Source organism: Ambystoma mexicanum, chromosome 3p, assembly GCF_040938575.1.
Source record: "Ambystoma mexicanum isolate Mex_15411 chromosome 3p, UKY_AmexF1_1, whole genome shotgun sequence".
Lineage (NCBI taxonomy): Eukaryota > Metazoa > Chordata > Amphibia > Caudata > Ambystomatidae > Ambystoma > Ambystoma mexicanum.
This window is the reverse complement of record NC_090925.1, coordinates 193,551,619-193,574,801: the sequence shown is the minus strand read 5'-3', so window position 1 is coordinate 193,574,801 and position 23,183 is coordinate 193,551,619. Positions and strand designations below refer to the sequence as shown.

Genomic DNA, 23,183 nt, shown 5'->3' with positions numbered 1-23,183 from the left:
CCATCACCTCTTTGTTTTTGCTGGGTAAAGAAAGGCCAAGATTATTCAGTTATCAATGATCTATCGTACTATCAAGGTCGTCTATTCATACCACACAAGGAGCTACAGGAATTAGTCATCTCCAACTATCATGATACGCTGATTGAAGGACATCCAGGGGTCGCAAAAACTGAAGCTAAAATTAAGAGGCAATTTTGGTGGCCCGCTTGGCGAAAAGACGTTAAATCATTTGTGCTATCTTGTGGAATCTGTGCCCAAAACAAAAGCCAGAAGAAGAAACCAGTTGGTCTTTTACAACCTTTGGATGTTCCACCTACGCCATGGCACACTTTGTCTCTTGACTTCATTACTGATCTGCCTCCATGTAGTGAATTTAACATCATTCTAGTTGTAGTAGATCTTTTTTCCAAGATGGCCCACTTTATTCCTTTAAAGAGATTACCGTCCGCTGCAATTTTAGCCAAGGAATTTCTTGAAAATATTGTTCGACTACATGGATTCCCTTCAGTATTGGTCTCAGACCGAGGAAGTCAATTCATCTCACAATTTTGGAAAAAATGCTGCGAACTGGCGCAAATCGACGTGAGGTTATCTACCAGTCATCATCCCCAGACCGATGGTCAAACAGAGAGGACTAACCAGACTCTTGAACAATACCTACGTTGCATGCTACACCAAACCGAAGGTAATTGGAAGGATATTTTGTGAATTTCTGAATACGCATACAACAATTCTGTACACTCAGGAACTGGACAAAGCCCTTTTTTTACCATGTATGGGCATCACCCTCGAACCTCTGAACTCGATTTGCCCCAACACCAAGAAATGCCTGCGGTGAATCATTTGCACTCTACTATTACACAAGCCTCCAAGGAAGCAACATAGCATTTAAAAAGGGCAAAAGAGAAAGACAAAAGAAATGCTGACCAACATAGGAGTGATGCTCCACAATACCACATTGGGGATCAAGTCTGGCTGGCTACTAAACACATACCCCTGAAAGGAACTCGGACTTTTAACCGTAGATATTTGGGACCTTACACCATTAAGGCCATCATCAACCAGGTGGCCGTTAAATTGGAACTACCTTCTAACATGCAAGTTCACCCTGTCTTTCATGTTTCACTCCTGAAACCAGTCCAACCCGGGACAAGATTAACCAATCCACCTGATCCTATCCTAATTGATGGGGAACCCGAATTTGAAGTAAAAAATATCCTGGACTCTAAGATAGTTAACTCAAAGTTCTTTTATTTAATTGACTGGAAAGGTTACGGACCACAAGAAAGATCCTGGGAACCTAGTGACCACGTTCATACACCCCGACTGGTGAGAAAATTCCATCGAGACTTCCCAGACAAACCAGGGCCAAGAGGAAGAACGACCTTGGGAGGGGCCTTTGGGGGGAATGCTGTCATGATTCCTACCCCCGGGCATCCGGACCAGGTCGATCTGTCCCGGGAGCAGGCATCCAGATACTTGGGAAAAACCCATTAGCCTCAGCTAGGGGCTATCTGGGTACAGTCCTAGCGCTGCAGGCGCCAGGCTCATAGAAGGGGTCAGTCCTGGCGCCATAGGCGCCAGGCTCATTTGCTTTCACTTACCTCATGCAGACCATGCTGCTCAGCATTCAAGCCAATGTGAGGTCTGAAGGGGGAACTACTTTATTTCAGGGACTATTTTCTTACTCGGGTGTGATCTTGGGAACTTCTTACCTGGGACTACTTTGAAGGCTATTTAAACCATGCCCGAAGAGCAGCTAACGCTTCGCGTTATTCTGCATCCTGCAGCGTAACGCTCACCGTGCCTGCAAGCCAGCATCCAGTCTTCTGCCACGCCCGCCTCGAGCCTGGAGCTCCTAGAAAAAAAGGAGAAAGAAGGAAAAAGGTTAGAACAAGAACAATACTTATTTCCTCACCTGATTCTGGATCCATCGTCCCTTCGAATAAGAAGAAAGACATTATTTGATGCGCGTCGCATCGCCTGCTGCAGCGCTGGGCTATACTCACCAGCCTTTGCAGCACCTCCACGATCCACCTCTGTCTTCATCATTTCTTCGCCAAACACCGGCACCTAAGAGGAATAAAGAACAGCAAGGTGAGCCGAGAGAATAATAAGGCAATATTAGTCAACACAATAGACTTACCTGATTTTACCGCCACAGGCATTCTTCATCTCCACGGGCCGGCGCAGCCTCCATTCATCTTTGCCGAACTCCGGCATCTAAGGGGAACAAAAGGGACAGCCAGGTGAGCCGAAAGAACAAACCAAGGGAATCTCTTTCACCATAATAGACTTACCTGATTTTACCGCCGGAGGTATTATTCCTGAAAACGCCATAATTTCTCACTCCGCACCTGTAATAAGGGAGAAAGCAACAGGTTACATACAGGTGTAATTTACCGGACAGTGTTGGATAATACAGACTCTTACCTGAACTTTACCAGCCGCACGAGGCAATCTTCTCTAGGGTCAAGCTGCAAGCTGCAAGGAATCGGACAAGAGTGAAAGTCAGACATTTTGAACTCTTACGAACTATATACTTACGGCTCCTCGCCAGGAACCTCAGAGTCAATATTGTTCTGGAACTCTCCAATTCCTTCGGACCAGTGAAGTAACTGGTTATCCACGCGCCCCTGCATTCTACGCAGGATGGAGAGCTCATCCTTTAAAAATCTAAGGTGAGAATATAAAAAGAGACATCGGAGGTGATTAGAGGGGAGAATAGAGGGGGGGGTTTATCACTCAAATCCACAGGTGGCTAATTCCCTTTCTCCACTTTCAGGAGAATACTTCTTCGGGTCAAGCAGACGAGATTAGGTGGGCCAGTCCAGTCTGTCATCTCTGCACTATGCGTCACGTGGGTGGAAACCGTAGCTGTCATGTTCCGATCGACGCCCCTGTGGGAGCCAGGTGAGCGTAACAGTTCCCATGATGAGGTGTTTTGGGCGGGGAGGGACTGAAACTGGGTGGGAATGGCCATAGGGATTAGCGAGGCCGTGGGTAGTCAATGTGTGGGCAAATAACCAAACAACACCTACACGCCCTCTTTATATGCCATTTCTTCTTATCTGCACGCTAATGCAATAGTTTCGGATTAGAGGTGGCGCTAAAGCGCCACCTAATAGCCAAACTAAAAATAACTGGAGCGAGAGATCGATCTGAGCCACAAGTTATCACAGAGACAGCAAACCGGGCCCTGTAAAGAGTGAGAGTTCAGCTCGGATAACAGATAGTAAACTCAGGCTCACAAGGGCATTAATTAAGGGACACAGAAGTAAATGGCCAAAGGCTGTGCTTACAAAACAATGATTCAAAGTACTGGGACATTTATATAGGATCATAGCAATTCCCTCATTAGTGTAGGAACAATAAGAATAATGGAAATGGACTTTTAAATGAGAACAGCCAACAGGCTTTGTTTCTGTTGTAATTGACCTGGTTTGCCTTCGAAAACAAGGAAGACCTAGACTGGAGAGCGCCCCATGATTATAAATGGTGCACCTGGGATGGAAGTTTACAGGGAGAGCACAAATCAGGGCTGTGTTAAGTATGGAGAAAAGGACATGCAAGTCACTGCGGGTAGCAGAAAATGATGGGGAGAAAACCATGGAGTGAGCTGGAGCTAACAGAGTACAAGAAACACTGCGCTCTGTGCCACTCAGGATGCCGCAGTAACCCTGTGTGCCCACTCCTTCTGCAATGTGGGATCTGCCAGAGGAAACCTGCCCAGACACATCAAGGGAACAGGTCAACAGGCTGATCCCTGGTACTCCTAGAGTGGCACAACCCACACTCCCAACCACAGGAAATAAATAGCAAGATTCGGCACATAACAGGCAGCTGGAGCCCTGAGACTGGACCAGTGCTCACAAAGCTCAATGAAGGAGCTGAGAACACCTTTGAAGCATTTTGCGTGCAAGAGGGTGGACAGGAAATGGCCAACCTGAACTTATTGCTGAAGGAGGAACCACAGAGTTCTTCAAAACTCGGCGGCTTGTATAGTCACCAAGAGCCCCAAATGTGATCATATTTCCCTAGTTTTGAAACAACTTGCCTGGATTACTGTCAGTGCCAGGATGGAGTTCCCACTTTTAGTGCTGATTCACAAATCATTCTCTGGCTTTGCCCCGGCTTATCTTTGTTCAGTGTGAGCTTTCGAGAGTCTTGAGCTCCGCTAGGAAACTGAAGTTGATCATTCCTAGATTTCTTCGAGTCCGCAGTTTTGGAAGGTCTGTCACCGGTTTGGGTGCTAGGTGTGGAACAGCCTTCATTTTTTTTCGTCAGAGAAATTCTTGATCTTTTATCTTTTGGATAAAAGGTAAACACTTTCTGTGATGATTCCAGGGAGTTTGTCAACTCTCCCCAAGGGGGAGCCACCCCCTTTGGGACTAGGGTCAGGGTAAGTGGTATTTCTCAGGAGGGGACTCTCCATTAGGGGACAGGAAACCCCCAGAGAGGGACTTAAATCACTGTGCCCCACCCCACCCCAGACTCTAACAAATGTGTTGGTTACACAGGCGTAAAGGGGTATGTTAACCCTAGCCCTTAATGGCTAGCATGGCTTCTGATCCCAAGTTTATGCAGTCAAATATGTTTATTCGGATGCAACATCCATTGAACAAAAAAACACATTTAGATTCTTAACAATAAAATACAAATACAAACTTCAGCAAATGATAAAATTACAATTTCCAAACACATTACTTAGATCAGTTTCAGACTGAATATACAAACTACTGCATGTAAACATCCAATCATGGAGCATTTAAAAACGCTTTTCTACAAAATATAGCTCTGTTAAAAAAAGGCAACATGGCCCGTGCAACATAGGATGAATCAGCCAATAAAAGTGATGGCGCCTGATGTTGTCTCAGGTTAAAGTGCCTTAATATAGGGAAAATGGTTGACTTTCTCATGTCCTTAATGGCCGACAAAATGGAACCAGGTGCCATAGATCTTTAACTGGGTCGCAACATGCCGAGCAACTTTGTAAAGCGGGAAAACCTGTCCAGTTTTTGATGTTATATCTCAGCAACAAGCTGTCAAATCAGGAATGGGTAATTAACCAACGTTCCCCCTTTTTAGAACTCATTATAAGAGAGGACTGGATCTGACCCGCCAGTCTAATAACAGCAAATGACCTATTTCCTGATAAGAACATGTCCTTGCACTCACGTTTGTGGCCGCCATAACAAGCAAACACTTGTATTGTTGAAGGTGCAAGAAGACAACAACGTGCTCGGGGGACAAAGTACAGGTAGGTTTACTTCGGTTAAACAATTTCTTATGGAAGCGAGCCAAGGAATTTTGTCGCAGTTAACCCTGGTTAAAACAAATTCTATATAATAAAGCGTGTTAGGCTCGCCCTTCTCATTAGTCCAAAGACGCAACGAAAGGAGGATTGGAGCTAACGTCCATTGGTCCTCTAAAAAGCCAGCTCCCAATTCATTAAGGATGGCAACGTTGGGAGCAGCCCCCGGGAGACCCAATAGGCATTTCAAATATTTATTTTCCTGTATCTGTAACCTAGGAATGTTCAGATAGCCACACAGGGGAGCTCTGTACAGGACAGTGGCTTTCGTCTGACTCTCATAGACCTTCATAATCATATCCAGTGGATGTCCCTAACAGCGGGCAGTAAATCGACACAGGGCCCCCCCCGCAGATATTGATTCATCTTTACTTTTTGTGTATTAAGATGCGCTAAGTCTGTTGCTGTCTCTGAGAAGCAAACGCCTACATACTCAAATACTTTGGCCCATGGAAAAACCGCTCCGTACAAGCAATGGTCTTCAGTTTCACAGATCTTTTTCACTTTCACCAAAATCATTACATCGGACTTCAGGGAATGAACTTCCAAGTCTACGTTGTTCATAAAGGTGGCATAGGCATCAATCAGTTTCCTTAGGGCATGAGGTGTTCTAGCAATCAAAACTGCACCATTGGCATAAGCCAAGGTTGGAAAGGCCTTGCCTCTCACCCTCAGAAAATCAGCGTGAGTGTCCACCAGAAAATCATGTAGTCCATTAATATACAAAGTAAACAATACCGGGGCCAAAACACAGCCCTGGCGGACCCCCAGGTTGACATCAAAACAAGCTGTACACTGCCCCCCTGGTCCACTATGGACACATGCCCTATTTCCACAATGAACAGCCTGCAACACCGTTAGAATCTCCATTGGACACCCCATGTCCTCAAGAAAGGCCCAAAACTTAGACCTATTAAATTTGTCAAAGGCTGTGCTCAGGTCCATGAAAGCGAGATATAAGGTCTCATCCCTACTGAAGACAGAGTTGGTCACAAGGCCTGTTGCATAGTGCACACTCCTGGCATAAAACCAAATTGGATGTCGGACAGAATGAAATGGTGTAACAACCAGGTTTCCAGGCACCCCAATAGCACTCACCCAAATATTTTAAATGGGTGTCAATTAATGAGATTGGTCTCTATGACAGAGGACAGGCCGGATCCCCCCTTTTTAAAAATTGGTAAAAATAATGGCAGATTTCCATGATGGTGGATAATCAGACTCTAAAATATGGTGCCCAGAGATCGGCCTGGTGGTGAAAAAGGTCAGTGGGTATGGCGTCTGGACCAGGAGTACGGTCACACGCTTGCTTATTCATTGCTTAAGATACCTCCTCTAGATTAGATCTCAATCCTCAACAAAAATATGGACTAGGCAAAGGGAGGTTGGCCACTCGGCACAAACCTGGGAAATGGCCCACCCATGCCTGCATTTCTATGTGGATGCCTGTTATCCGGCCAGCACTCTGATATACTGTCCCCCATTCACAAAAGCCCAGAATGTCTTGCAATCTTGCACAGAAGCAGCCTCCACTAAGGCCTCCCAGGCTTCCTTGTCCAGCTCAATGTTCCTCTTTCCTAAGGCCGCACAATATGTTGCTCTGGTCTGGGTAATCTCGCTCTTGGAACGACATGGGTCTCTTAAAGCGCCCAAAAGCAAGGCCTTTCATAGGGATGAAACAGATCACCGGTTGGTCTCTCACTCAATGTCATATTAAAATCACTCCCCAACACAAAGAAGGAATTAGACTCCTCCCACAATTGCATTTAAGCTTCAACAACCTATTTGTGTCAGCCTTATGCGGGCTGTTGTAGACAGTAAACACAACCACTGACAGCCCCACTACTCATGGACAATTGCAGCGTTTGCAAAATAATCAAATTAGTCTCAATGACCTTCACCCTACAGTCGAGGGAAGCCATTATCAGGATAGCCAAACCGCCAACGCATTTACTCCTGCTATTCCTTTGGGTTGATACTACATATGACACAAACCCATTAAGCAGGGGCACCTCCAATGCCCACGTTTCCTCCAGAAGGATCACCTCATATGTTTTTAAAGAATTCAAGATGTTTGAATTCGCACATTTCCTGTTAGGCCCAACAATTTTCAGAGAGAGGGAACGAGCCACAGTGGAGTCGACCCCCTGAAACAGTGAATCTTTCTCCTTTTTCTTGTTGGCCAGACTCATTGAGGCAGGTATCCATGCAGCCCGTGGGGTTCAATAGCGCTGCAGTGGCATTTGCGAAGGGGGACAACTAGGGAGAAGGAGCTCCAAATGGGGTGTCGCAGTTAGGGGAGTACGAAGAGGAGGCCTCTCAGGCGAATAGCCAAAGCTGTGCAGCATGGCTGCCAGAACGCGCACAGAGTACCTCGTGGGATCCAGGCGGAGCCCGAATGAACCACCTAAATATCTCCATATCAAGCAACCAGAAATGGAGAGAAGGCTCCGGCTGTAGTGGAGTCGGATGGACAACTCACACGAGCAGCTCCAATGCAAGAGGAGCCTCAGGCAAACCACACAGACCTCCCACGGAGCACCGCTGGATACAACCAGGTACGCAGCACTCCAGCAGAACGGGAGGAGGGCAGCAAGATTGAGAAAGGCCACAGAGAGGAACAAATTCCAAGAAGCCCCAGAGTCGGGAGAAGAATAGAAACGAGCCCCTGAGAAAGGAGAGCACTGAGAAGCCCAAGAGTGGGGGTGTAGGGAGATAGAAAAGCCCAGAAGAGGGGAGAATACAGAGAAGACCCAGAGTGGGGAGAGGATGCACCAAAGTGAGGTGAGACCCAATCTGCCCCAGAGTGGCAAGAGGGCATGAGACTAGCCCCAATGTGGAGAGACCACCAAGAGACCCCAGCGTGGGGCAGAGAGAACGAGTGGTGCCCCAGGATGGGGGAGAACCCCCTAGCTGGTGACTGAAAAGAGAGGAGACCTGGAGTGGGAAGAAAGAGACTGATTTGAGAGCGAGACAAAAAGACAAGATCTGCATGTTTGGGACGGTTCACATAGGCAAGGGCCTCTGGTGAAGAGACACAAGGGCAGGGTCAGAGGCCTGCAGCCGTCCTGCATTCGGGCAGTGGCCCAAAGTCTCTCTTGGTTAGTTTATGTTTTTGCTGTTGTTAGGAAATAGGGAAAGCGTTCAGGTTAGAACATGAGTTGGGACAGAGGACTGCATTTCTATTTAGCAACCTTGACATCCTGACGAGCGCCTCTTTTGACTTTCTTAATATAGAGTAGAGATCGGCAACACTGGCTTCAGAAAGGTCTTCTTTCTTTAAAGAGAAAAATAAAAGCTTGTGAGAATCATGACGCGTTGACCGTCTCCTGATTCTGACTCTCCACATTTCCTTTTTGATTCTCAACCTGGATGTGCATTCTTGATTCTCTGTTCTATGTCTTTTGACTCTTTGATGGTCATGGGAGTGCTGAGAAACCTCTGGGTCCTAGTACCTCCAAGCACCTGTGCAATTATAAGGTCCAGAATAGAATAGCTGAGGATCAACCCCAAGTTCTGAAGCCTGCCAAGGAAAACACAACCTCACGGGCACTGAAAGTGGCAAGATTGGTCAGAGGTTTTTCATCCGCAATAGAACAGCGAGCTGCGAGGCACCAGACGGGTGAAAGACTATGCCAACATGTCCTGTAATCTTATGCTATGTCATGCTAGATCATGAAGTGAACAGGACTCTGCGTCTGTTTGCATTTGAGAACGCTAATGTGAACCGTTGAGGGTGATGATGTACCCTTGACTGAAAATACGCCTTCCTGGTGACCAATTGATTTGCCACAGAATGGAAATGGAATTGAGATCCGCTTCATCTAGCTATTTCGAGTGAAGTTGGATTAATCCGAAGGATTTGCAGAAACCTAAGGAAATTAGGGCTATTCTTTAGCCAGTGTGAGAATCATATGTGCCTGATTTATGGGGGCATGAGGCGATAATGAAATGAGAGTTTGCACCAAATGTGAAGTATCATTTGAAGGTTCCATTGGCATCTCAAGTGGGATGCACTACGACCCCTGCTACATGGTGTTGAAGACATCTAGTTTTTTAGTGATTCCCCTGAAGAATGTTCAGGCATTTTGAGGAATTAAGAACAGAAACATGTGGGGAAAATGTTTTAAGACGCGTTTAGAGTGTATTATATTGTAATGTATCGTCATGTGTGTCTAATATTTGTTTAATGTTGGTTTATTATGAACTGTCAAGTGGTTTTTATGTATGATATCTGTCTCCTTTTTATATTCATATGACATGACATGAGAACATAACATGACCTAACATGACCTAAAGTCTGAGTGCCATGAGGCGTTGTAAAGAGGCTCACTTTATAAATCCTGCATAATATAACACAACACAACAATCCCAGATAGTTCCAAGTTCGGCAAACACACTGTACTCAATTTTAGGAAGCTCACAGTTTGCTGTTACTTATTTCCACTAGTACCAGAGTTTGCACAATTCCAGTATTAGTCCAATAGGCACAAGACCAGTATACCCCTGTATGGCCCCAGTTTGACACCATTGCCTGTGTTCTCAGGAGGAAACCCTTACAACTCTGCGGGTCATGGAGTTGCGACCTACGAAAGGTTGACTTCTCTGTGCACTTATGACCAGGTTGCAACATGCAAGGACACATATCCATGTATGGAAGGGTAGCAGGTCAGGGACTACCAGTGTAAAGTGCTGAATGTGAGGTCCGGGTGGAGGTCTATGGGAAACTAGATGGTGACCTAGAAACCTTTCAGGAAAGCCAAGTCCAGGCCTCTGCCTGGCGTCAGTTGCTGTATATTGGAGAGTATGTGGACAGAGACTTTGTGTTCCATCCAGAAAAGAAATTCACAGGAGGTCACAATAACTCAAAACAAAAAACCCATAACAGAAAAAATAAAAAGCCACAATACTAGGGTGACCATTCGTCCTAGTTTTGCCAGGACCGTGTCTGAATTAGCCCTGTCCCCCGTCCCGAGAGTTTTTTAATTTTAATCAAGGTGGCATTTTCACATAAACTGTTTTCTAGCATCAACATTGTAAGAAACACGAGGGTAGCCTCGAACCTACAAACTTTTATGTCCATAACCACACACATCTACCGATTGCACCACTGATACTGCTTTAAAAAAAGTGTAGAAAAGTCTCTAACAACAATCAAAGCAAAATCTCCTCACAGAGCTATAGTGACGTATAATTTTACAACCCTGCAGTTAATATATATGAGATGTGCTGGAAACATTTATTTTAATGCATGATCCCACGGAGAGGGTGGGCCATAGAAGGGGGACATGACAGAGGTGGTGGGGGAGTGGGAGGTTGAATTTGCCTAGGTTGCTAGTCCTACTTTTTTCCTTTCTAACCTGCCCCGGTTTTTCATTTGCAAAATCTGGTCATCCTACAGTAGACTCATTTGACTAAACCAGTATACCACCAGTTTCGCAGCCACCAAATGTTGCCAGCTTTTACAATTCCAGTGTATTCACATTGTGTACAATCCTGGTGCAACTGTTTTTACTTTATTGTAGCTCCCACGGGGCATGAGGGAGTGTCTTGGCGCTACATATGTGGTGAGAAGCAGAGGGCCAGGACAGACCCCACTGGAGATGGTCATGTGTTTCAGGCTATTTTTACGTGGGCCAAAATGTATATGTGCCTCCACCTGCCAAGAATAGTGGATTGCCAAGGACCCTGTAGAGGAGGAGACAACTACCCCTACTCCAACCGCCCCGCTCATATTACCTGTCTGTTGGAAACCAGACTATGAGACATATACGGAGCAGTTGAACAGACAAAGAGCAGAGTATGGACCAGTGAAAATACCAATACCTAAGAAGATCTGGGAGGCAAGGTACCCATTGAGAAACCGTACCTGCACATAAGAAAGTATGATGGCCGTTTGAATGAGATTCCTGAAGCAGCAGAGCAGATAAATGGCAAAGATGAATGGTGACGTCACACAGAATCAAACTGACATCTGTAGAAGAGATGCAGAAACCAGAGAATGCAGATATTCTATAAAGCCTCAAGAAAGTATCAAGGATAAGTGACATCTTGGGATCAAGGTGAAGAAGCTTATGAATAGAAACAGATGAAGATATTAAGTTAGTTTAAACGTGTACAGATGCAAGAGAAACGCAAGCAGACAAAGTAATCTTGAGGCTAGCATTATAGTGAAAAGAGCCAATATATATATATATATATGCATGTGGACGAGTAAAGGATGGATGTTTCCACTACGCATTATAAGCAGTGCTGCACATTAGCAAGAGGGCCTCATTTCAGTGTGCTGCAGTTACAAAGCAAATTAACTTACAAAATGAATCTCACCAGAAGGAGTTGGATAAGCCAAAGAAGCCAAGGTCTTATCGAACTGGAGTGAACTGACATTGGATACAATTCGTGTGAAAGAACAGAAACTCCTCTTCAGAAGGCTTGATCAAAACAAAAGACCTAGGAGGACTATTATAAAATAGTATTTTAATACACTAAAAAGCTCCATTTCATATTCTCCATTCACATGGAAGAATGAAGTTTTTAAGAACAAGGTGGTCACACCTATCCACGAGGGCAGGCTGTGCCCACACTCCTTATAATTTCTCAGAGCACAGTACAAACCCAAGGCCAAGCTTCAAAGCACTAATTGACACTGGACCATTGAGACGATGATGGATTGATACATTCATTGGTGGGAAGCTAGTGTTAAGGCAGGCTCACCAGCACCTGGATGTTCAGCCTGCATGCTGCTAGAAGTAGGTGAAAAAGTACTGACAGGGGTTAGAAGCCAGCCAATTGTAGAGGACAGCACAATTAAGGGTCCTATAGTTTGTGTAGCCAATGGGACGTCCTGCATTTAGTGATGTTCATAGTGGCCATTTTAAGGGGAGGGCTTAGTTGCCCCACCTGATGTTAAGTATCCTATCACTTTCCTTTACTGTTCTATACTGATATGGAACTTATACTTAGATATTCACTTAGAGCCTATCACTTCCCTCAATAGGTTTTTGTAGTTTGCCACGGAGGATGACGTTGGTAATGACGCAGGTCAACACGTCACTGATGACGATTTTGCTTAATATAACCTTCGTTTTTTGCAAGATTCGTTGAGTAAGAGGATCGAGTGAGTGCTGATGTTCGTTGCACACCCTGTTTTAGATAATTGACATTAAAACAGATTTCCGTTTGCAAACTACCCGAGTTGTTTAGATTACTGATGTATGATATGATATGATATGATATGGCATTTGTAACGCACCTATGCACAAGTGTTTCAAGGCGCGACGAGGCAGGGAGGGGGGAACAAGGGGAAGACAGACAACGATCCTACTAGGCCAGGTGTCATTCAGACGGCGCAAGGGCAGGGGTAGGGGGAAGGGAAAAGTGCAAGGGGAAGGGGAGGGGGGAAGTGCAGTACAAAGTAAGTAGAGTAAAAAATAAATAAATAGGGCCAGCTGGTGGCAAGTGCAAGGTAAGTGCAGACAAGTGCTGGGAAGGGGGGCTGTAGGGATACAGAGACAGTCCCGCAGTGCAGGGGTTGCCAGGGAGGCTGTGCAAGTGGAGAGTGGCTGGGCCCAGGACCGAGGTTGGTGAGAGTGGCCCAGTAGCAGATTCAGTGCAGTTTCAGTGAAGAATTTAGCACGGGAGAGGGAGAGAGAAAGCATAAGCAAAGAGGAAGGTTTTGAGGTGCTTCCGGAACCGGAGATGGTTCTCCTCAAGTTTCAGGGAGGCAGGAAGGCTGTTCCAGAGGGAGGCCCCTGCCGTGGAGAGAGATCTACCCCCAGCTCGTTGCTTCGAGAAGCGGCTGACCCAGAGGGAGTTGGAGACGGATGAGCGAAGGGCTCGGGAAGGAAGATATTTAGGAAGAGAGAGTTGAAGGTATTTAGGCCCATGCCCCAGAAGGCCTTGTGGACAATGCAAGGGTTTTGAACTGAATCCTCGCAGCCACTGAGAGCCAGTGTAGAGATTTCAGTCCTGGAGAGATACGGTCCCTGGGCTTGAGGCCAAGGACAAGTCTCACAGTTCTGTTCTGGATGAGTTACAGAGGGCGGAGAGTGGAGGCAGACAGATTAAGATAGAGGCTGTTACAGTAGTCCAGCTTCGAGAGAACCAGGGCTCGGGAGACAGTGAGCTTCTGGGGGAAGGAGAGGAAGGGAAGAATACCTCTGAGGAGGTGCAGCTGGTAGTGTGACTTCAGATATATGAGGAGAGAAGGAGAGTGTGGAGTCGAAGATGACCCCGAGGTTTTTTGCCTTGCAGGTAGGAGCGGGAAGAGAGCCAAGAGAGGCTGGCCAGAGAGCTGCAGGGAAGGAAGGTGTGGGTGTGCTGATGAGTAGAATATCAGTCTTACTGGCATTAAGGCAGAGGTCATTGGCGGCACACCATTCCTGGATAGCAGACAGACAGTCAGAGATGAGGGAAGGAGAGGAGGAGGCAGAGGGTAGGCTGAAAATGAGCTGGGTATCGTCCGCATAGCACTGAAAGTTGGGGCAGAGGGCGGCGATGCGGTGGGCAAGGAGTGCCAGATACTGGTTGAACAGCCAGGGAGAGAGATTAGATCCCTGGGGAACACCACAGGTGGAGAAAAAGATGTCAGAGAGGAAGGACCCAAGTTGGACCTGGGATGGTGGATTGGAAAGGAAAGCGGTCAGCCACGCCAGAGCCTGACCAGTGATACCCAGGTCATCAGGGAGACGGTTGAGCAGGATGTCATGGTTGACAGTGTCAAAGGCAGAAGAGAGATCGAGCAGAATGAGAACACACGGAGTGTTAGAGTCGAGGTTCAAGAGCAGGTCATCACGGATGTTCAGGAGAGCAGTTTCCGTGCTTCTGGCCGCTCTGAAGCCAGATTGATGGTCATGAAGACTACCAACAGATTCAGCATGGAGGTTAAGCTGGGAGATGGCCAGTTTCTCCAGGAGCTTGCCCAGGAAGGGAGTGATGGAGATTGGGCGATAGTTAGCCGGGCAGGAGGGGTCGGAAGAGGGTTTCTTAAGAAGAGGGTGCACAAGGGAGTGCTTGAGGGGGGATGGGAAGACTCCAGAGGCGAAGGAGTGGTTGCAAAAGTCAGCCAGGGCAGGAGCCGGGGAGTTGATGTGGTCCTTGATAGTTTTGGAGGAACAGGGGTGAACCTGTTTAGACGAGACTTTCATAGATCGGACTTGTCTGGAAACCTCGTCAGCAGAAAAAAGGGGAAAGGCAGAGAAGGAGGGAGGAGGCGTGGCTGCAGAAGGGCCAGAGGAAAAGCCAGGAAGAGAGGGAGGGAGGTGATAGGAGGAGAGTGAGGACAGGATGTCCTGAGTTTTAGAGATGAAGTGAGAGGCCAGTGCAGTGCAGAGGGCCTGGGAGGGGACAGGAGAGGTAGAGACTGCAGCAGGGTTGGCAAGCTCCTTGCAGATTTTAAAGAGTTCAGCCGAGTTGTTAGATGCTGCAGAGATGCGGGCTTGGATAAGGGCTCTCTTCTTGGTGAAAACGGAGAGACGGTATTGCCTTTGGAACAGGCGGCAGGCCAGCTTGTCAGAGGATGAACATGAAGCACGCCATTTCCTCTCTGCCACCCTGCACTTGCGTTTTAGGGTGACGAAATCAGAGTCATACCAGGAGTTACATTTGGCTTTGGGCTTCAGGCGGATTCTCATGACAGGGGCAAGGATATCATGAATATCAGATATATATAGAGTGGAGCAAGGAGAGGGCTGTGTCAGGGTGGGAGTCAGCCAAAGGGGGGGGGCGAGAAGGTGGCAGCGAAAGCCTCAACTGACACACGCTTCATGGGTCGGATGACCGAGAAGGTGGGTGGCAATGATGAGGGTGGCCTTGCCTGCGGGGTAGGGAGGGTGGGATGGGAGGATGGGAGAAAGTGATCACTCCAGGAGAGAGGAGTGGAGAGAGGGACAGAGAGGGGAAGGTCAGAAGAGATCAGAGCATCAAGAGTGTGCCCTGCAGAATGAGTAAGCCCAGACGGGAGAATAGAGAGTGAGAGAGAGTCGCAGAGGTCACGAAAGAGTCCAGTGCGGGGACAAGAGGCATCCAGGTGGATGTTGAAGTCACCAAGAAAGAGGAGTACAGTGCTAGAGGACAAGAGTGAGGAGGAGAGGTCAGCCCACTCAGAGAGGAAGGAGGAAATTTGACCAGGTGGCCGATAGATAGTAGCCACGGTAAGGGAATGGCTAGGAGAGAGAGAGATTCGGCAGACAAGACATTCAAAAGAGGAGTAGGTCTACGTAGGAGTGACAGTGGCAGGAATCCACTCAGGGAAGATAAGGGCAACACCCCCCCTGCACAGTTGGGCCTGGGCACGGAGAGGATCTTGTAACTGTCAGGTAGGAGTGTGTCAAAGCTGGTGACAGAGCTAGCTGTGAACCATGTCTCAGTGAGACCGAGGACGTCAAGGTCCAGTTCCCCAAGAAGGCGACAGATATTAGAGGAATGCTTGATGGCAGAACGAGAGTTAAGAGTGGCAATGTGGAGAAGGTTGCTATCCTTGAAGGACGTCCGTGGAGGGGTGCAGATCAGAGGTACGCCCTGCGGAGGTGTAGCAGAAGGAGGTGAAGAAGGAGCACGAGAGGGGGCAGGGAGGGAGGGTAGAGGCAAGGTAGCCGAGGACAGAGGAGGGGGACAGCAGGAGAGGAAAGGAAGTTGATGAGGCGAGGGAAGCGTCTATCAAACAGGTGAAGGTTGGCCTGAGGGCCTTGGACCAAGACGGTCCCATTAGCGTAGACATTAATGATGGCCTTAGAGGAGCGGAAGGGGGCCAAGAGGACATCCCAATGGGTGCCACCATTAATGGGAGAAGAGGAAAAAGGAGAGAGCACAGTCAGGCGAAGGCACGGAAAAGAGGATGTCAGTGAGAGTTTCCTTAGAGCAGGCACTAGTGTAGGTGTCAGCGATAGGGAGGCCTGGGTTGGAGACCAGGAGGTCCTTTTTAAACTTTTTCCTACCAGATTTAGTGAGGAGAGCAGGATAGTCAATTGAGAAGCAGTTATAGAAGATAGGCGAGATAGAGAGCACCATGGAGTAGGAGGGAGTGGGGGGGGGAAGACAGACGATGCGAGAGCACGCAGACAGGAAGAGAGCGGCAAGCACAGGTTTACCACATTTCAGAACAACAACAGTAATGCGTATTAGGTACACAGTGGAGAGGCCACCTAAGTTTGAGAATCCTGCGAGGGGAGAAAAAAACCTTAGTTTACCACATTTCAGAACAACAGTAATGCATATTAGGTACACAGTCGGGAGGCCACCTAAGTTTGAGAATCCTGCGAGGGGAGAAAAAACCCTAGTTTACCACATTTCAGAACAACAACAGTAATGCATATTAGGTACACAGTGGAGAGGCCACCTAAGTTTGAGAATCCTGTGAGGGGAGAAAAAACCCTAGTTTACCACATTTCAGAACACCAACAGTAATGCGTATTAGGTACACAGTGGAGAGGCCACCTAAGTTTGAGAATCCTGCGAGGGGAGAAAAAAACCTTAGTTTACCACATTTCAGAACAACAGTAATGCATATTAGGTACACAGTGGGGAGGCCACCTAAGTTTGAGAATCCTGCGTGGGGAGAAAAAACCCTAGTTTACCACATTTCAGAACACCAACAGTAATGCGTATTAGGTACACAGTGGAGAGGCCACCTAAGTTTGAGAATCCTGCGAGGGGAGAAAAAACCCTAGTTTACCACATTTCAGAACAACAACAGTAATGCGTATTAGGTACACAGTGGAGAGGCCACCTAAGTTTGAGAATCCTGCGAGGGGAGAAAAAAAAAAACCCTAGTTTACCACAACTGTGGAACATAGTGAGGTGAAGACACCATGCGAATGCAGTGGCCAGGTGTAGGTGGGGTGGGCCGGGAGAAGGTGGAGATGACAAATTGAACTTGCGCCTTGCGTCCCCTGCGGACACCTGCAGACGCACAGGGAGCCGCAACTTTAGGAGTCGCCCTTGGCCTTGGGGCCCTTAGCCGCAGGGGGCTGCCGGGCAGAGGGCTGCCCAGGAGGGGGGGTGGTTATAGGAAGAGGGAGGAGAGGAAGGGGAGGGGGGGTGTGGCCGGGCAGGGTGGCGGGAGGGAGAGGAGGACCAGGAAGTGGGAGGGGAGAGCAGGCACAACAACACGCTCAGAGCGCGGATGCAAAATATTCAGTTACAAACACAATTCAATTCACGGAGGCCCGCTAGAGCCAGGCAGGGCTTGCTTGGCCTGCAGTTCCCTCAGGGCTACCGGCGACCGCTCTCCCACGCTCAGCTGAACAAAGAAGCGAGCAGAGGGAGCGGGCGTCGAGTAGCCCAGAAGGGAGGCAGCCAGACAGCCAATCAGAAGGGGGGGGCAGGCAGGGAGGCGGGAGGGAGAGGAGGACCAGGAAGTGGGAGGGGAGAGCAGGCACAACAACGCACTCAGAGCGCGGATGCAAAATATTCAGTTACAAACACAATTCAACTCACGGAGGCCCGCTAGGGCCAGACAGGGCTTCCTTGGCCTGCAGTTCCCTCAGGGCTACCGGCGACCGCTCTCCCACGCTCAGCTGAACAAGGAAGCGAGCAGGGGGAGCGGGCGTCGAGTAGCCCAGAAGGGAGGCAGCCAGACAGCCAATTAGAGGGGGGGATGGGCAGGCAGGGAGCGGGGAGGGAGAGGAGGACCAGGAAGTGGGAGGGGAGAGCAGGGACAACAACCCGCTCAGAGCGCGGATGCAAAATATTCAGTTACAAACACAATTCAACTCATGGAGGCCCACTAGGGCCAGGCAGGGCTTCCTTGGCCTGCAGTTCCCTCAGGGCTACCGGCGACCGCTCTCCCACGCTAAGCTGAACAAAGAAGCGAGCAGGGGGAGCGGGCGTCGGGTAGCCCAGAAGGGAGGCAGCCAGACAGCCAATCAGAGGAGGGGTGGGTAGGCAGGGAGGGTGGAGGGAGAGGAGGACCAGGAAGTGGGAGGGGAGAGCAGGCACAACAACGCGCTCAGAGCGCGGATGCAAAATATTCAGTTACAAACACATAACTCATGGAGGCCCGCTAGGGCCAGGCAGGGCTTCCTTGGCCTGCAGTTCCCTCAGGGCTACCGGCGACCACTCTCCCACGCTCAGCTGAACAAAGAAGCGAGCAGGGGCAGTGAGCGTTGAGTAGCCCAAAAGGGAGGCAGCCAGACAGCCAATCAGAGGGGGGGTGGGCAGGCAGGGAGGCGGGAGGGAGAGGAGGACCAGGAAGTGGGAGGGGAGAGCAAGCACAACAACGCGCTCAGAGCGCGGATGCAAAATATTCAGTTACAAACACAATTCAACTCACGGAGGCCCGCTAGGGCCAGGCAGGGCTTCCTTGGCCTGCAGTTCCCTCAGGGCTACCGGCGACCGCTCTCCCACGCTCAGCTGAACAAAGAAGCGAGCAGGGGGAGTGGGCGTCGAGTAGCCCAGAAGGGAGGCAGCCAGACAGCCAATCAGAGGGGGGGTGGTGGGTGGGCAGGGAGGCGGGAGGGAGAGGAGGACCAGGAAGTGGGAGGGGAGAGCAGGCACAACAACGCGCTCAGAGCGCAGATGCAAAATATTCAGTTACAAACACAATTCAACTCACGGAGGCCCGCTAGGGCCAGGCAGGGCTTGCTTGGCCTGCAGTTCCCTCAGGGCTACCGGCGACCACTCTCCCACGCTCAGCTGAACAAAGAGAAATATGAATAAAATCTGCATCCCCCTCCCTCTCAAGGGTAATTGCTATTCATCAAAGGGGCTGGGATATCCAGTTCAACCCCATAAATCAAACAGTGGAAAAGTGCATACGTGCATACAAGCCTACACCACAGAGATACCAAAATACAACTCTGCATCAGAGTGTTTATCACTTTATGCGCAGTCTCAGTTAATGAATTGCCCAAGTATATACACAAAAACATACAACTCGATCCATGGATGCCAGAGAGTTTGATACATTCATCATGGTGTTGCATCAAATCGAAGCCAGATCTCTCCTCACTTAGCGTTGCTGTCATTACCCTGTGAAATGTGACTGGTGCTAATCTGCCTCTCCACCGCGCTGCGACCCATTGCACTCATCAGACATGCTAATCTGCCTCTCCACCGCGCTGCGACCCATTGCACTCATCAGACATGCTAATCTACCTCTCCACTGTGCTGCGACCCATTGCACTCATCAGACATGCTAATCTACCTCTCCACTGCGCTGCGACCCATCGCACTCAACAGACATGCTAATCTGCCTCTCCACCGCGCTACAACCCATTGCACTCATCAGACATGCTAATCTATCCCTCCACCATGCTGCGACCCATTGCACTCATCAGACATGCTAATCTACCTCTCCACTGCGCTGCGACCCATTGCACTCAACAGACATGCTAATCTGCCTCTCCACCGCACTGCAACCCATTGCACTCATCAGACATTATTGGGCGCTCAATCAATTTTTTCCTTCCTTCCTCCTACTACATTGGGCCAGACCAGCAGCATGCACAACGTCTGCTTTGAACATCGTCTCCTACTACACAGTGATCAGTATCGCTGCAACAGAACATTTTCTCCTCAAGCTCCTTAGAAACAGGTGTAAACCGATTGCTAGACACCTGTGGCGAACCTATGAGTAGATACAGACCTCCATGAGATCCTCTGAAAGGGTTAAGAGGGCCAATGGACCCTCTAATTGCCAGAATGAATGGAGCCAAATTCATTTTAAAGCAGTGGCTTCAGGGACATCATTTAGCGGTCGGCAGGGGTCGCTACTGCGACTGCTGAGGTCTCCCTTGCTACCCCTGTGGTCTCCCTTGCTACCCCTAAAACCTAAAAAAAATGGGAAAAAACAAGGTCTCTTTTTTTTCTTTCTTTTTTTATAATGCAACCTCCTGGGCTGTGGCCAGTACCATTTGGCTCTTTGCTTCTGGAGTGTCTAGCTTTCTTGTTCAGGCTTCTTAAAATAAAATGAACAGGGGTTCCACAAGTAACACTTTCAGCAGTGACCCTAAATAAGAAAGAATAGGAATACCAAATGATGTGTCTTTCTGGAATTCTATACAATAATTGCTAGACTCATTAAAGTTTTATTTCAGGCACACTTCAGGAGGTGAGTCACTGAATTAGTCTGTTCTTAAACACCTCAACTCTGCCTTTCATCCCTCTGAGGTCAATAAATGCGTAGCAACAGAGGGTGGGCGATATTGTATGTATATATTTTTCTATATAAAGCGCTTACACGTAAGTGCTATATAACACATCATTATCATTTGGCCATGGACGTCTGCTTGCATTTATAGTAATATGGGCCCATACAAACTCATATTAACGATACATATGGTGATCCATTCTTGTATGAAATGTATATAACATTATAGTGATATCGTAACCATATTCCTCGTAGTGTAGTTAGGAATAATGCTATGTGATGTCACTTCCTGTTTTGTCAAGGGGTGAAAGGTCACATTCCACCGCGTCCCACGATATCACTTCGGTGTGAGGTCAAATGACATCCCTTCCTGTGATGTCATCAGAGGTGAAGGGTCATGTGATGTCACTTCTGCCACCCCTGGCAATTTTCTGAAATGACGTCCTGGCTTTAAGAAGCTGCAGACCCACCCTTTGATCGATCTGAGTAAGCAAAGGTGGTCGAGAGGGAATGCTGTGTGGGTTTCTGGACCCTCACCCCCTAAGAACACAGCATAAGGAGGGATGCTTGGGAAGCTTGTGGACTCCCAGCTCTATCGCTGGGATCATAACATGCAGTACCCTCACCTACCTCTGGGCCTTTTTCTGGATCAAGCACCTTTATTCATAAACTGATTTCAGGCCATTACCTGTCCGTCATCTTGCCAGTAAACTGTCCAGCACTACTCCAACTCTCTGGCACCCACACTTTGCTGGGAGCACTAGCGAGGCTAGTTCACAGTTGTCTCCCTATTGAATGGCACCCTTTAGTGGCTGGAAGCCATGCAATCAAGGGTCTGCAACCTTTGAGGCGCCAGATACTTAGGACTACAAATCCCAGCAGGATTATCCAGCATAGTCAGTGGTGAGGGATCGTGGGATTCGTAGTTCAAAACATCTGGCGACCCAAAGGTTGCAGACCCCTGAATTCCAACAAAAGCCTGGCATTGTATGGGGAGCTTCCTCCTCACTTGGGCAAGGGAGACGAGGAGCTTCCTCAATGCAGAAGCCCTTAGTCTTGGGGCATACTCTGATCTCCCCTTACAGAACTGCTCAGTAAGAGAGTGCACAGAGAAGTGAATGTGTCGGTGAAACACGAGGGAGCACCTTGGGCCTCATTACGACCCTGGCGGTACGGGGTAAACGGCGCCGTAAAAGGTGCCGGCGCCGTTTACCCCGTACCGCCTCATTACGAGGTCCCCTCGCGGGACCCAGGAAGTAACGCCTGGTCAAACCAGGCGTGCTTACCGGGTCCCGCGAGGGGAAGAGGGAGCAAACAACGGGCCAACTCGTAATGGCCCGTTGTTTGCTCCCTCTCCCATTCTCATTCAGCCCTATGGGGGCTAAAATGGGAATGGGGAAGGACCGGGTCCGGATCCTTGGAGGGAGGAATTACCGGGCCTTCCGAACTCGGAATGGCCCGGTAATTCCTCATTTTGAGGACCCGGACGCGATTTCGGCGGCAGCCATGCCGCCAATAGCGTCATGGCTACCCCCGAGGTCGTAATGCGGCCCCTTATCTTTGCAGACATGAGAAAGGACTAGCTTGTCCTTGAGTCTGCAAACTGACTAGATTAGACAGAGGCACACTGCTGGCTCCAGTACCACCTCTTACGCCAGGATGTGCAGCCAGTGTGACATAGGGGTGCAGTTCTTCTCATTGCTGCAACTTGTTTGGGTAAGCTTTGTACTGCTTGGGTCTCATTGCAAGTTGGGCGGGTGGGTCAAATGCAGCGGTATTATTGTATACCACTATATTACTGCACCAGCCAAGTATAACTTTGAAAGGTGGAGTATTCACCACCAGCTATGAGCTGTAGGTAAATCCACCAACTTTCTGCCAAATTTCGGTAATTCTGCCAAAAATACCCCATGAAGTCCTTTAGATTCCATTTAATGGGGACTAACACCACCTTCTGACACTTGTAATCCGGCAGTAATAGCGCCGGACCAAGTGGTGGTAATGGTAATACCGTTTGGTGGTGTCTGAGCGGATTTAAAGGCCAGATACCACCAAACTTATACTGAGGCCCAAATTTGTGTTCAATATGTGTAGCCAAAAAACTACTATGGAAAAGGGCCAGTGTATGATCTAAGGGGGAAGGAGGAAGGGGCGAATGGGACCCTCCAGTTGAACAGCAAAAACTTAAAAAAATAAATATTCAACAAAATAATGCAGGCAAAATAATGTTTACTGAATACCAGAACACCGATCTGAAGATGGGGTCCATTCTCAGAGGTGATTGGGCCCCAATAACCTGTGTCTCCCCTTTTCTATGTTCCCAGGTGGGGGATCATCTTTTGGTGTTGTTTCCTTGGACTGGCTGGATCAGCTGCGATACACAGGCCACTTTTCGGAGAGATCTCATCACCCAAGTACCCTAGCCCGTACCCCAACAACAACGTGAGTGTGTGGGACATTGCCGTGCCCAAGGGCTTCTCGGTAAAGCTCACTTTCAGGCTGTTCGACCTGGAGCCATCGGAATCCTGCAACTATGACTATGTGAAGGTAAGCATTCTTGGCAGGATGGCATCAGCCACTGGGGTCACCACAACTGATGAGTAGGAGGGACTCCAAGGCCAAACTCTTATCAAGACATTCCAAAATCAGCAGTTATGTGCTTCCAAGACCAACCAACCAATGCACGGCTACTAGTCTCTCATCAGGGGCCTCCCAAGACCCACACTATATTTCTACTCCAGATACCTCCCCCCATGTAGATCACTGCACCTCTACTTCCAG

At 48.5% G+C, this 23,183-nt stretch overlaps 1 protein-coding gene across 1 annotated transcript in view; it reads left to right on the top strand.

Annotated features, from left to right (window-relative positions):
- C1R (complement C1r) overlaps nucleotides 1–23,183 on the top strand; it is a 188,524-nt gene that overhangs the window by 22,303 nt on the left and 143,038 nt on the right. The window contains exon 2 of the mRNA XM_069650606.1: nucleotides 22,727–22,949. Coding sequence (XP_069506707.1) covers nucleotides 22,727–22,949 — 223 coding nt within the window. The remainder of the gene's footprint in view (nucleotides 1–22,726; nucleotides 22,950–23,183) is intronic.